General features: G+C 40.1%; 1 protein-coding gene and 1 long non-coding RNA gene across 2 annotated transcripts; one reads left to right on the top strand and one right to left on the bottom strand.

Annotated features, from left to right (window-relative positions):
• Positions 1–293: 293 nt before the first annotated feature.
• Positions 294–11,689, bottom strand: atad1a (ATPase family AAA domain containing 1a). The gene is made up of 10 exons (XM_084946543.1): positions 11,591–11,689; positions 10,992–11,192; positions 10,629–10,727; positions 10,436–10,556; positions 8,402–8,602; positions 6,365–6,471; positions 6,162–6,251; positions 5,471–5,521; positions 5,056–5,228; positions 294–2,647 (listed from the first exon to the last, which is right to left on the bottom strand). Exons 2-10 carry the CDS (start codon positions 11,163–11,165, stop codon positions 2,518–2,520), a joined length of 1,146 nt encoding a protein of 381 aa, XP_084802669.1. The 5' UTR covers positions 11,166–11,192; positions 11,591–11,689; the 3' UTR covers positions 294–2,517.
• On the top strand, positions 2,594–3,747 carry LOC146375603 (uncharacterized). The gene is made up of 2 exons (XR_014801822.1): positions 2,594–2,675; positions 3,130–3,747. It is a non-coding gene; the product is annotated as an uncharacterized LOC146375603 (long non-coding RNA).
• Positions 11,690–11,906: the final 217 nt, after the last annotated feature.

Below are 11,906 nucleotides of genomic sequence, written 5' to 3'. Positions count from 1 at the left end.
CTGACAGCTGATGGGAAGCATTTGGATGTGAAAACCATGCTCTCCATAAAGTAACCTGGATGTGTTGTTCAGTGGATGAAAACTGCTGTCACTGTTTGATTAAATAATGCGCAGAACAGGACATGAAAATGATCACCATAATAGGATCTCACTAATGATAGTCCGACAAGTCTCACATTACCAGCACGAATGGCTAAATTAACCACGAGAAATCATCGTGGCCTTTTTTCTGGGTTGAAGAGGAAACGATAAAAAGACATTAAAGCAGCATAAAAAACAGCACTGAAGGGGAATACATCACATTCAGCTTTATTCAATCTTGGCTTCAACTCCAACCCAACATTTTGCGTCCAGTTTTACAAACCACAGATCTACTGAAAAGGACGGAGTGTTGATCCAACAATTAAATACATTCCTACTTTTATTTACAAGATGATGATTATTGTCATTATTCTTCTTTTATTGCTGCTCCTGGATCACATCACTCATCACTACAGCTGTATTTTCTATTACAGTGACCCTCGTTCCACATGAAAAGTAAGTGCTTTGCAATTTGCATTCAGACATGTCAGAGTCCCTTGTAAATAACAACACACAGACAAAGATTGCTTTTAGAGAAGAGTGAAGGTTGTGTTTGGGGTTCAGGAGCTCCAGTTGCTGGCGCTTTCTCAAAAGCTTGACAAAGTTTTGGTTTTTAAAACAACGCGATAACTGTGCCACTTGCCCTCAGCTACTCTTTGGACTGGCAGATCCAAAAGAAGCAAAAGTCTTACTGAGGTAATATTGTCCACCCGTAGGACTGCTCTAACAGTGCCACGAGAGATATTTGTTGTCTTAGACTCGCGTTTCGTTTAGTCGTCCTCCTCAGTGAGCAGGCTAAGGTTACCTAATTCACAAGAAAAGAGGCGAGGTAAGAGGAGTGGAGAAAGGACTGAAAAACAGAAGTTAAGAGTGTGATGTTGGCGAGAAATAGTGAGGCCATGAGTGTGCTTTTAAAGAGGACCTATTTGTTATAATGCCACAGTACTGGATGAAAACATCAAACATGGCCATAATTTCAAGTAATGAGGTCAGTGTGTGTAGAAGCAATCCCCACGACCAAATGCTCAGGCATTTTCTTCACAAGAATAAAAAGGTCTCTTTTAGGCTTGAGTTTAAAAATGTGCAATAACTGTTGTAAATGAATGAAAAAATATCCCAGCTACTCCTACTTTTTGGAAATGAAAACATTAAAATGGCTTTAAAATAGTTTTGCAACACTGTTGCACAACACTCTCAGTTAAACCTGAAATTCTACAATTCTAATCACATCACCAGTGCTTTCAAACCCACTGTGGTGGTGCGCAGCAGCCAAATTACAAAATTATATCCCTAATTCCATCACCAAATGCCTGTGAACCTTACAGTTACACCATGATTTGTTGCCATTTACAGAAGAGCTGATTTTACATCTAAAAACATGCAGTAGACATTTACATCTTAAAGAATTTCAAATGAAATATTCTTCAAAATGCTCCTTGGGAGCAACAACTGTACATGAGTAATACATAACTACAGGATCAAATGAGGTATATGCATTCTCGTCTTACTTTCCAAGGTAAGGATGCAACCAACCACCTAAAAAAAACAAAAACAAAACCCCCAAAACAACAACCACAACAAAAAAAGTTAATTCGCCATTGGAAAATAAAATGTGAAATATGAGTACATCAACCAAAACAAAGTGACAGTTACTTCCATTATCATCTGACAGGGATCAATAAAGACGACACAGGTTGCAAAATGGAAGTGGAATTAATTTCCAATAGTAAAACGTAAATCTTCTGTTTTAAAGAGTAATGCAGTAGAGCGTGCACAACTGTCTGATCCTGCCTCTTTCTCTGGACACTGCTACTCCTGAGGCTAAAATTCCTAGTGTTTGCTGGACACGTTGCTATCATATAAGAACTTTTGCAGAGCATGCGCCGTGTGTGACTCAACAGCATCAAAGTGAAGCTGAAATGTTCCTTCCAGAGTGTTGGGATAATATGACTGTACAGTGATTTAGATGGTTGCTTTTTTTTTTTACTCCCCCAAAAATCAAAGATTGGTGTAAAAGCTGATTTGGAACTCGAAGGATTACCTTCATCTGAAAACACACAGTGAAGTTCCCAAACATCATCATCATGTTATGTATGAATCCTTTACAGCAGGTAGGATCATTTGGTGATTTTAAAATGGTCTTTGCTTTGTATTCTTCTGAAACAAGCTGTCACAGTGCCCTTGCGTGCTTTTCAAAGGAGACTGACCTCATAACTCTAAATATGTTGTAACTGTACACATGACGTGTGTCCTTTAAGATAAGCATGCTCAAAATAACTCCCTGTCTGGGAAACTAGGTTTAAGAAAAGCATGTCTGTCTGCTGCCTTTTTCAACTACACCTCTAACACTCTCAGAGTCTCTGCTTGGCAAGTTGGAACGCACTGCGGACAGAGCTTGGAAGAATTCGCTTTTCCTCAGTGGTCCACAGATGGTGTTTAATCCAGAGCAACCTCTGATACGATGGGTAGCATGAAGGTTGTGGCTTTCTTTGATTCCTTCATCTTGTCCAGGCCGAAGAGGAGGTCCAGCTGAGTGACTGGTCGCAACCGCTCCTCATCCACAGGTCTGGAGCCAAGGACACAAGAGATCAGAGGTCAGGCACAGAGGCCTAATAGCAGGTTTATACTTCTATACTGCACACAGCGTACGACATGTACTAGAGTCGCAGGAGAAATTTTATGGATTTCCACATGAATATGACCTAAAGCATCAGATTTCCACACTAAATCCTAAAAGTAGAAAATTGATCTCTCACATTGGCACCATCAGGGGAAAACCCAGCAACAATGGTGTGCATGGCAGGGCTGCAAAGAGAACACTGCTGCCCGTCAGCAGTTTGCTAAAGATCACACAGACATGCCAGAAGGCTTTTGGAACAATGTTTTGTTGACAGATGAGCCCAAAATAGCATCTTTTGGGGCTCAAATAAAAAACCCATCTCTTCTGTCAGAAGAGAGGAAAACACTGTATTCCAACATAATAACCTAATTCCATCTGTGCACTGCATAATCATAATCATCCTGTCATGGTTTGTGTCTGTTTTGCAGCATCTGGGCCATGATGGAGCAACACATTTTGAATTTCAATGTGAGATTGTAATGGAAAATGTCAGGACATCTGTCCGAGGTCTGAAGAAAAAGTGGGCCGCGCAGTACGTCGCCAACTCTTAGCACGAATGTACTTCAACCACAGACTGGTGAAAGAAGTATAAAGTTTATGTTTTGGGACGGCCCGAATCCAACTGCATTCAACTTAAAAGACGTGGAAGGCGTCTGAGCAGCTGTGAGAAAACCTGAACCCCGAGATGAAACTATTTTGGGCGTTTGAATCGGTTCAATTACCTCCAAGTGGAAGTGCAGGACTGACCGACAGTTACCAGAAATGGTTTGCTGCAGCTATTTTGAAGAATGGCGTCACACCAAATACTGAAAGCACGCATACTTTCACCCCTCACAGATCTGCAACAGTGGATCATTTTCCTTAACAAATACAAAAATAATTTGAAATGTGTTATGTTTTTCTAATTTTGTGACTTTTGTTCAAATCTCATGTTTTAGGTCATGGAAAATTCCAAAGGTTTCACAAACGAAATGTAGACACTTACATATGCTCTCTTTGCTATAAAAGAAAAAATAACTATAAAATGTTGTTTTTTTGTTTTTTTTTACAATACACACAGCTCAGTTTGAGCTGAAGTGGGCCCCTTCCTGTCAGTGTAAAGAAGTTTAACTGCACCTTTATTCCCAGAGATATCTTTATAAATGGAAAAAAGGAAAAACCTAAACCCCAGATTAACAGTATAGCTCTGTTTTTCTACATAATACAGAAATACTGCTGCTGAAGGTTAATGAAAGAGCACAACTCTTTGGGCTTAAACTATATGAAATACATGTGTAAAATCACACTAAAATTCCTGATAGCTCATTCCTTTAATTATGAAGCAGAAAGTTTTTGTTAATTTACAGAAAATCTCCTTTTATTATTATTTATTTATATATTTATACTGTGGATCCAGTGTAAGCCCCCCACTCCCATCTAAAATCAATTAAAATTCAATTTAAAGTCCAAAATGTATGCTCTCCTTTACATTTCCCAAAGCCTTCCAGTGGGCTGGATTCTGCACCCCAAGGCCTGATGTTTCACTCTCTTGTTTCACAAAATCTGTCACTGATTGTAAAAGATTTATCTTACAGGATGCAAACTGACTGAATGAGATAAGATGTAAACTTCTGTTGCAAACACACTGCATACTCCACGTACTAAGAATTAATGTGCACACTGAAACTGGAAGACCCCCTACCATCCTGTGTGAAATATGTGATTTCACTATCGCAATGATTACTGAGAACTACAGTGATGCAGTTCAGAGCCTTCACTTCACCATCACCTTCAGATTCTTTTTCCTTGGTTTTATAATTGGAAAGAGCCTATCCATGAATGCTTTTGAGTTCTCAACACTTAAAAGTTAAAAATACTCTTTCAGCAACAATGGCTTGCACCAACAGTGGTTTCAGTAGTCGCTTAGCAACAGCTGAACAAAGGCTTACCCAGATCAGATATTTTCACAAATCTTTTCTATAAGTCTTTTATATATGCTCAGATAATAAAAACCAGTCATCCATTTCTAACAGTGCCTAGTTTAATAACAGTACTGTGCGATGCTGACAGTTGTGTATGTAAGGAATCGGGATGTAATCATTTTAATTAAGATCATCCTTCCTTTTATGTCGTATTATAATCACTACTATAGAGCGGTCTTGAAGTGTGAATATTTGTGAAGAAAACTGGATGTAATGGTAAAGTTGTGGGAATATGAAGTTGAATGTGAGGCTGTGTACCAGTACAAACCTCACTTAATGTAATATGTGCTTTAAAAAAAAAAACAAACAGCCTGGTCTAGTCACAAACTGTCACTGAAGCTCAGTGAACACAAGTGCTATGAAATCTTGTGGGTGTCTGAATATGAGTCATACCTTTCCTCCTCCTGGCAGTCCTGCAGCTGCTGAGCGATCTGCCTCATCTGCTCCTTGCGGACATAGTCCCGTACTCGGTACATGGCAGCGTCGCGGCAGAGCTCCCGGAGGTCACTCCCAGAGTAGCCTTCTGTCTTCTCAGCAATCTCCTTCAGATTGATTGCGTTGCTCAGCTGAGCAGAAAAGACGTCAAGCAATGTGAGATGATTATACAGAATTGAGCTGTCAGTAATCTTTGAACTGCGCTTGTTGCTGCCAATCAAATGCCAACTAATCATGGGTGATCTGATTCATTTTAACGTGAAGTGACAGTGGAAATACAGGTGTGAAATGAGTCTATGATAATGGAACAAGATAACAGCAGAGCTGAACAATTTCTTCTGCTGTTGATAAAGATAAAAAGAAACCATCTTACGTTTTCTCCTGCCAAGATGAGTCTCAGGATGTCTTCTCTCTGCCTTGTGTTCTGCAAAGGAGAGGACAGTCGTTCATATTAGGAAAGTAAATTGCTGTCTAGCCTATCATCATACATCTCCTGCATAAATTCAGGAATGTTTGCATGTGCTTCATCCGCTGTTCTCCAACTTTGAAAAGTGTTCATCTGATCCATTTCAAACCTGGCAGAGGTACAGCTGGAAAGCCGAGTAAGTGCAGTGTTGAGTTTGAGGTCTCTAAGATGAGGGGTGAACTCATTTTCAGGGATTTTTTTTTTGGTTATCAGAAGCCAGTGAATCCCTAGTGGATATTACATGCGCTGGTTTTTTAGGTACTACCCCTCAGGCTCCTAGTAGATTCTCCTATGGTGTTCACAAGATTATCAGAAAGCTTGGCCTCTGGCCTTGATCTTGAGGTCACTGAAATTCAAACTTGTCTGAGATTTGTAGTAGATGGATCTAAAGTTTGAATTTCAAAATCCTACATTGCCTTATTCAGAAATTATTGCACTCACAAACTTGGGTGTCCACCCTGCCTGCTTACCTGTTGGGGTGACAATAATCCCCTATCAGCCTTTTATGGTTGAGGGGTAAAAACTGTCAGTGACCAGAAATATATGGACATAACTGTAGACAGAATAAAGCCTCCTTGTGTATTTGCACACATCTTACTGGCAAGCCAATATGAAAAGTTGTGGGCATCCTGCGGAGAATGGCTGGATCCACGTCCTGCGGCCTGTTCGTGGCTCCCATCACCATAACCTAAAGTTTGAGAATCACAGTTTTAATACATTATTTCACAGGAACTACCTGCTGCATTGCAATGTTTTCTGGTAATTGCATTACAGTATAAGAAAGCATTCTGGTTGTGTTACCTGGGTGGTTGATGAGGTGTCCAGGCCATCCCATAGGCTCATGAACTGGGCTTTCATCATGGCTGTGGCCTCGTGGTCCATGCTGGAGCGATTCCTTAGAAATGATTCTAACATGCAGCACATAGAAAACATTTACACAAGACTAATCTTGCTAACTTGGCCAGCTCTGCAGCAGTGACTATGACACAGTATGTGGGGCCAATGAGTGCCTAGGACTCGGCTAACGTATTTATATTGAACTCATATAATTTAACAAGATTAACAAAAAGGCAAGATACATTTTAGATTCTGTTTAAATTACAGCTATTGTGGGCACTGCAATATCGATCACAAGGTCAAACCCACTTAGAAACCATGGAAAGAATGTAATGCATACAGGGAGTGCAGAATTATTAGGCAAATGAGTATTTTGTCCACATCATCCTCTTCATGCATGTTGTCTTACTCCAAGCTGTATAGGCTCGAAAGCCTACTACCAATTAAGCATATTAGGTGATGTGCATCTCTGTAATGAGAAGGGGTGTGGTCTAATGACATCAACACCCTATATCAGGTGTGCATAATTATTAGGCAACGTCCTTTCCTTTGGCAAAATGGGTCAAAAAGGGACTTGACGGCTCAGAAAAGTCAAAAATAGTGAGATATCTTGCAGAGGGATGCAGCAGTCTCAAAATTGCAAAGCTTCTGAAGCGTGATCATCGAACAATCAAGCGTTTCATTCAAAATAGTCAACAGGGTCGCAAGAAGCGTGTGGAAAAACCAAGGCGCAAAATAACTGCCCATGAACTGAGAAAAGTCAAGCGTGCAGCTGCCATGATGCCACTTGCCACCAGTTTGGCCATATTTCAGAGCTGCAACATCACTGGAGTGCCCAAAAGCACAAGGTGTGCAATACTCAGAGACATGGCCAAGGTAAGAAAGGCTGAAAGACGACCACCACTGAACAAGACACACAAGCTGAAACGTCAAGACTGGGCCAAGAAATATCTCAAGACTGATTTTTCTAAGGTTTTATGGACTGATGAAATGAGAGTGAGTCTTGATGGGCCCGTGGCTGGATTGGTAAAGGGCAGAGAGCTCCAGTCCGACTCAGACGCCAGCAAGGTGGAGGTGGAGTACTGGTTTGGGCTGGTATCATCAAAGATGAGCTTGTGGGGCCTTTTCGGGTTGAGGATGGAGTCAAGCTCAACTCCCAGTCCTACTGCCAGTTTCTGGAAGACACCTTCTTCAAGCAGTGGTACAGGAAGAAGTCTGCATCCTTCAAGAAAAACATGATTTTCATGCAGGACAATGCTCCATCACACGCGTCCAAGTACTCCACAGCGTGGCTGGCAAGAAAGGGTATAAAAGAAGAAAAACTAATGACATGGTCACCTTGTTCACCTGATCTGAACCCCATTGAGAACCTGTGGTCCATCATCAAATGTGAGATTTACAAGGAGGGAAAACAGTACACCTCTCTGAACAGTGTCTGGGAGGCTGTGGTTGCTGCTGCACGCAATGTTGATGGTGAACAGATCAAAACACTGACAGAATCCATGGATGGCAGGCTTTTGAGTGTCCTTGCAAAGAAAGGTGGCTATATTGGTCGCTGATTTGTTTTTGTTTTGTTTTTGAATGTCAGAAATGTATATTTGTGAATGTGGAGATGTTATATTGGTTTCACTGGTAAAAATAAATAATTGAAATGGGTATATATTTGTTTTTTGTTAAGTTGCCTAATAATTATGCACAGTAATAGTCACCTGCACACACAGATATCCCCCTAAAATAGCTAAAACTAAAAACAAACTAAAAACTACTTCCAAAAACATTCAGCTTTGATATTAATGAGTTTTTTGGGTTCATTGAGAACATGGTTGTTGTTCAATAATAACATTATTCCTCAAAAATACAACTTGCCTAATAATTCTGCACTCCCTGTATTAGACAATATCTGTCATATCTGAATGAATGAAAATGAAGCTAGCTCACATTCACTAGTGCAATAAACTAACATTCTACACTTTTGACATGCGTCCTGCAAATGAAGCTCACCAATCTCATCGATGAAGATAATACAAGGCTGAATTTTGACAGCTAACGAGAAGACTGCCGCAGTCAGCTTTTGTGACTCGCCGTACCACATGTCAGTCAGCGTGGAGGCCTGAAGGTTGATAAACCTGCATCCCGACGCTCTGGCAGTTGCCTTGGCAATCATAGTCTTACCGCAGCCCGGAGGACCGAATAATAAAACACCTGTGAGGACGAAAAGTAAAGAATTAAAATACAGTGATTCTCATCACATCTGGTAATATCTGAACAAAAACAAAACAGATTTTTACTCTCACTTCTGCAGTTTATAGACTTTGTAATTGTAACCTGACTCGTTTTAACCTTCACTGGCAACTGCACTGACATTTGCAACACGTGTATCAAATCTGGCTCGATCTCTTCCCAGAAGCATTTTTTTCCTTTTGGTTTGTTTTAAATGATGTGATACAAACAAAGCCTGAAGTCTAGAGACTGAACTTGATTCCCAAAGCAGCTAATTTTGGAGGTTGACTCATCCTGAAGCTATGTGTATCTATCCACGGAAAGCAAAACATTCCTCTTAGTGATCCTTCACTGTCACGCTGCCAAGTGGATAAATCCTGCTTTTTTTGGCAGATATAAATCGCAGTGCTATTCACTGGGTAGATATTTTGACAGTGATTAGGCAGAGGATGGCAAAAATACAAACTTAGAAAATTATAACCACAGTTTTAGAAGGTAATTTCATGTTAGCTAGTTTTTGATGCAAATCCACATTAATGTTCATGATGGGGGAAAATGACATTTAAAATCTAACAGTAACTTTGTTCTCAGTCTTACAGAGCTACAGATTCTGATTTTTCACGATGAACTTAAGGGTAATTTGAAGGTTTTTAAACTTGAGTTCATGATCCTGAACATGCACAAATCTTCACTGGGCAACTGACTAATCTCAACTTAACACACAGCTCACTAGAAACAAAGTAAAATACACAAAGAACAAGGTTATAGAAAGCTATACTGCATTTACAGTAAGATTTCTGAATGACTAGAAAAACCAAACCCCATTCACACAATGGCTCAGTCACACCAGGGTAGAAATGGGATGGCAACCTCCTTGCAACTAAGAAAGCTTGGTGTTTGCTTAATGACTACAGTGATTTTTTTAGCATTTGGGGACCAATTGCAAGTACTTACAGTGACTGCTCTTGATTGCAAGGGTTTGCTCAGGTCGCTTGGTGGCCGATTTCCAAATAATCGCAGTCTGACTGCAATCACTCTCCGAAAGATTGGCAGAAATGTGCAAATAACTGTGTTCTCATTTAGGCTATAAAACTAGATAGACTGCCAATACTTTGAAACCAGTCTGCGCCAGATGAACTCAACTTGTCTGAGATGTGTCTCTCTGCATTAGGGGGTTTTGACTCAACTGCTTGCCAAATTGTCATTTTCTTCAACTCACACAGCAAAACTGAAAACTCAGAGTAATAATCCATTATACTTTGGAAAATATCAATCCTCCACAGAGAGTTAAATTTGGTTTTACCTGAAAACAAAAATATAGCTCTATGGTCTCTTTTATTAGTGACTGTCAGGAGGTGGAGCTCGACTCTGTTAGTTAGCATTAACCAATGAATTACATAATGAACGAGCTTTCCACTCCCAAAAACTAATTTAAAAAATTGATCTAATTTTTACTGTTTTAACCTTGTTATATTTTATCTCTGTATGTCAAATTTGAACCTTCTATGTTCCTTAAAGGGAACATGAAGATTAAATGTCTCTGCAGCTGGATCACAGACACTACTACAGTAGCACTGTATGACACAGTTAAAAATAAGCCTTATTTATCTTATACAGAATCTTGGTGCAGCCCCTCAGTTCATCCTTTGTCACCACTTATAGCAGTATTTAGAGAAGTCTGAAGGAATGCTTGCATGTACACTGTCCTTATCGTCAACATGACAGGAAATAATAAAAAGCATAAGAGTTCCTGTTTAAAGAGTCAGCGTAAAATCTGATAAGTTCCAGATTAGATTAGATTTCATGCTGTGGTACCTTTGGGAGGCTGAAATAGTTTGGAATTCGCCATAAGGTGTCTCTTCTGAAAGGGCAGGATGACTGTATCTTGAAGCTCATTGATAACTTCATCCAGACCTGCAATATCTCTCCAGGATACCTGCAGGAAGGTGAAGTTATTCATAAATCTCTGAGCAACATAAAAAAAAAGACTGATGATTACAACCGTTACCTTCATAGTTTGTGGATCAACTAGATGAGATGCAATGTTCATCTCATATTCTGTAAGTCTGACCCCCTCAACACCAATCCTCTTCATCAGCTGCTCTGCCTGAAGGGTCAAGAAACACTTCTTAGCTGAAGACACAAAACGATAACAGACATTGTGCACAATACTGAGCCAATCTTTCTTTTTATCTCAAAGCATCTTTACATCATGCTTTGAATGTACAAGAACAGATAGTGCTTGCTGCATTATAAGCCAGGAAAAACGCCTGACCTTGGCAGCATTTCTGTAACACTGTTCAATAACAGCATCAACCTTGAGCTTACGGTATTTTACAGATTGCGTGTTGTGTGCCGATGCATGACATACCCTCTTCTTGGCTTGGTTTTTCTGTTTGGAGGTAGGATCCATTGCATCTAAGACCCATTTGATGCTGTAGTACGTGGCGGCACCAAAGACGGTCAACCTGAACAACATGCCAACCACTTCATTCCTAGACAACGGCCGCATCAGGGCCTCCCTGGGCAGATCTTTCAGCAGCATCTCTGATGGCTGATGTCAATCCATTGGCTGGATAACGAGGTAGAAATATAGAAACGAAGTTATTACAACCACATAAGGTCAATTACAGCTCTCGCCTTTTATAAGGCTAAACAAGCTCTCACTTGTATTAGGTTTATGATGCCTAAGCTAGGACTGCGGGTCATCAATGTCGCTATTTCAGTAAATAAATTACATTCGTGGTTTACATTTTTTATTGGAATAAATGAACTCAATTCGCAGGTTAGCTTCTCCGGGGAAGCTAAAGCTAACAGGCTAGAGCTTCAACTTGAAAGCAGCAAACTGTGTTTGTAACATCGTGAAATTTTGACCTCACGCGAAATAAAACGTCTCACCCTTGCTACGTGTGCTGCTACGCTTAAACGTAACCTCTACTATAATATAAAAGACAAAATAGTGACACTTACAAAACGGGAACGTAACGAAAATGCATTCACGGTGCAACAACCTTTGACGTCCGGGTAGGAACAAACACTTTAGTTCCAGAAAGCACGATGAGGAGTTCACAGAGTTAGCCACTGGATGGCAGAACATCCACACAGTTATTTCACGCATCAGTAGCATGGACAGCATTTACAGTGCTGCAGAAATAGTAGTCCTTATTACTCCCCAGGGGAAAGGTAAGAGCCTTGAAATAACATTTATAGTTTTGGCAAGTCAGTTGTGGACATGTTGATTGAACTGAGTAAAAGCTTACATTTATAAAAGGAATAGCTTTACATA

The sequence above is a fragment of the Perissodus microlepis genome, chromosome 12 (genome assembly GCF_051167445.1).
Source record: "Perissodus microlepis isolate ML-2025 ecotype Zambia chromosome 12, ASM5116744v1, whole genome shotgun sequence".
NCBI lineage: Eukaryota > Metazoa > Chordata > Actinopteri > Cichliformes > Cichlidae > Perissodus > Perissodus microlepis.
Note: the sequence above shows the minus strand (reverse complement) of the source record. Positions and strands in the feature narration are given on the sequence as shown.

Bases quoted from the DNA above. Each gene is read 5' to 3' on its own strand.
- atad1a (XM_084946543.1), bottom strand. From the start codon at position 11,165: ATGCTGCTGAAAGATCTGCCCAGGGAGGCCCTGATGCGGCCGTTGTCT. The intron at 10,557-10,628 runs GTAACGGTTGTA...ACCTTCCTGCAG, and splicing joins TTGATCCACAAACTATGAAG to GTATCCTGGAGAGATATTGC. The intron at 5,229-5,470 runs GTAAGATGGTTT...TTTTCTGCTCAG, and splicing joins TCATCTTGGCAGGAGAAAAC to CTGAGCAACGCAATCAATCT.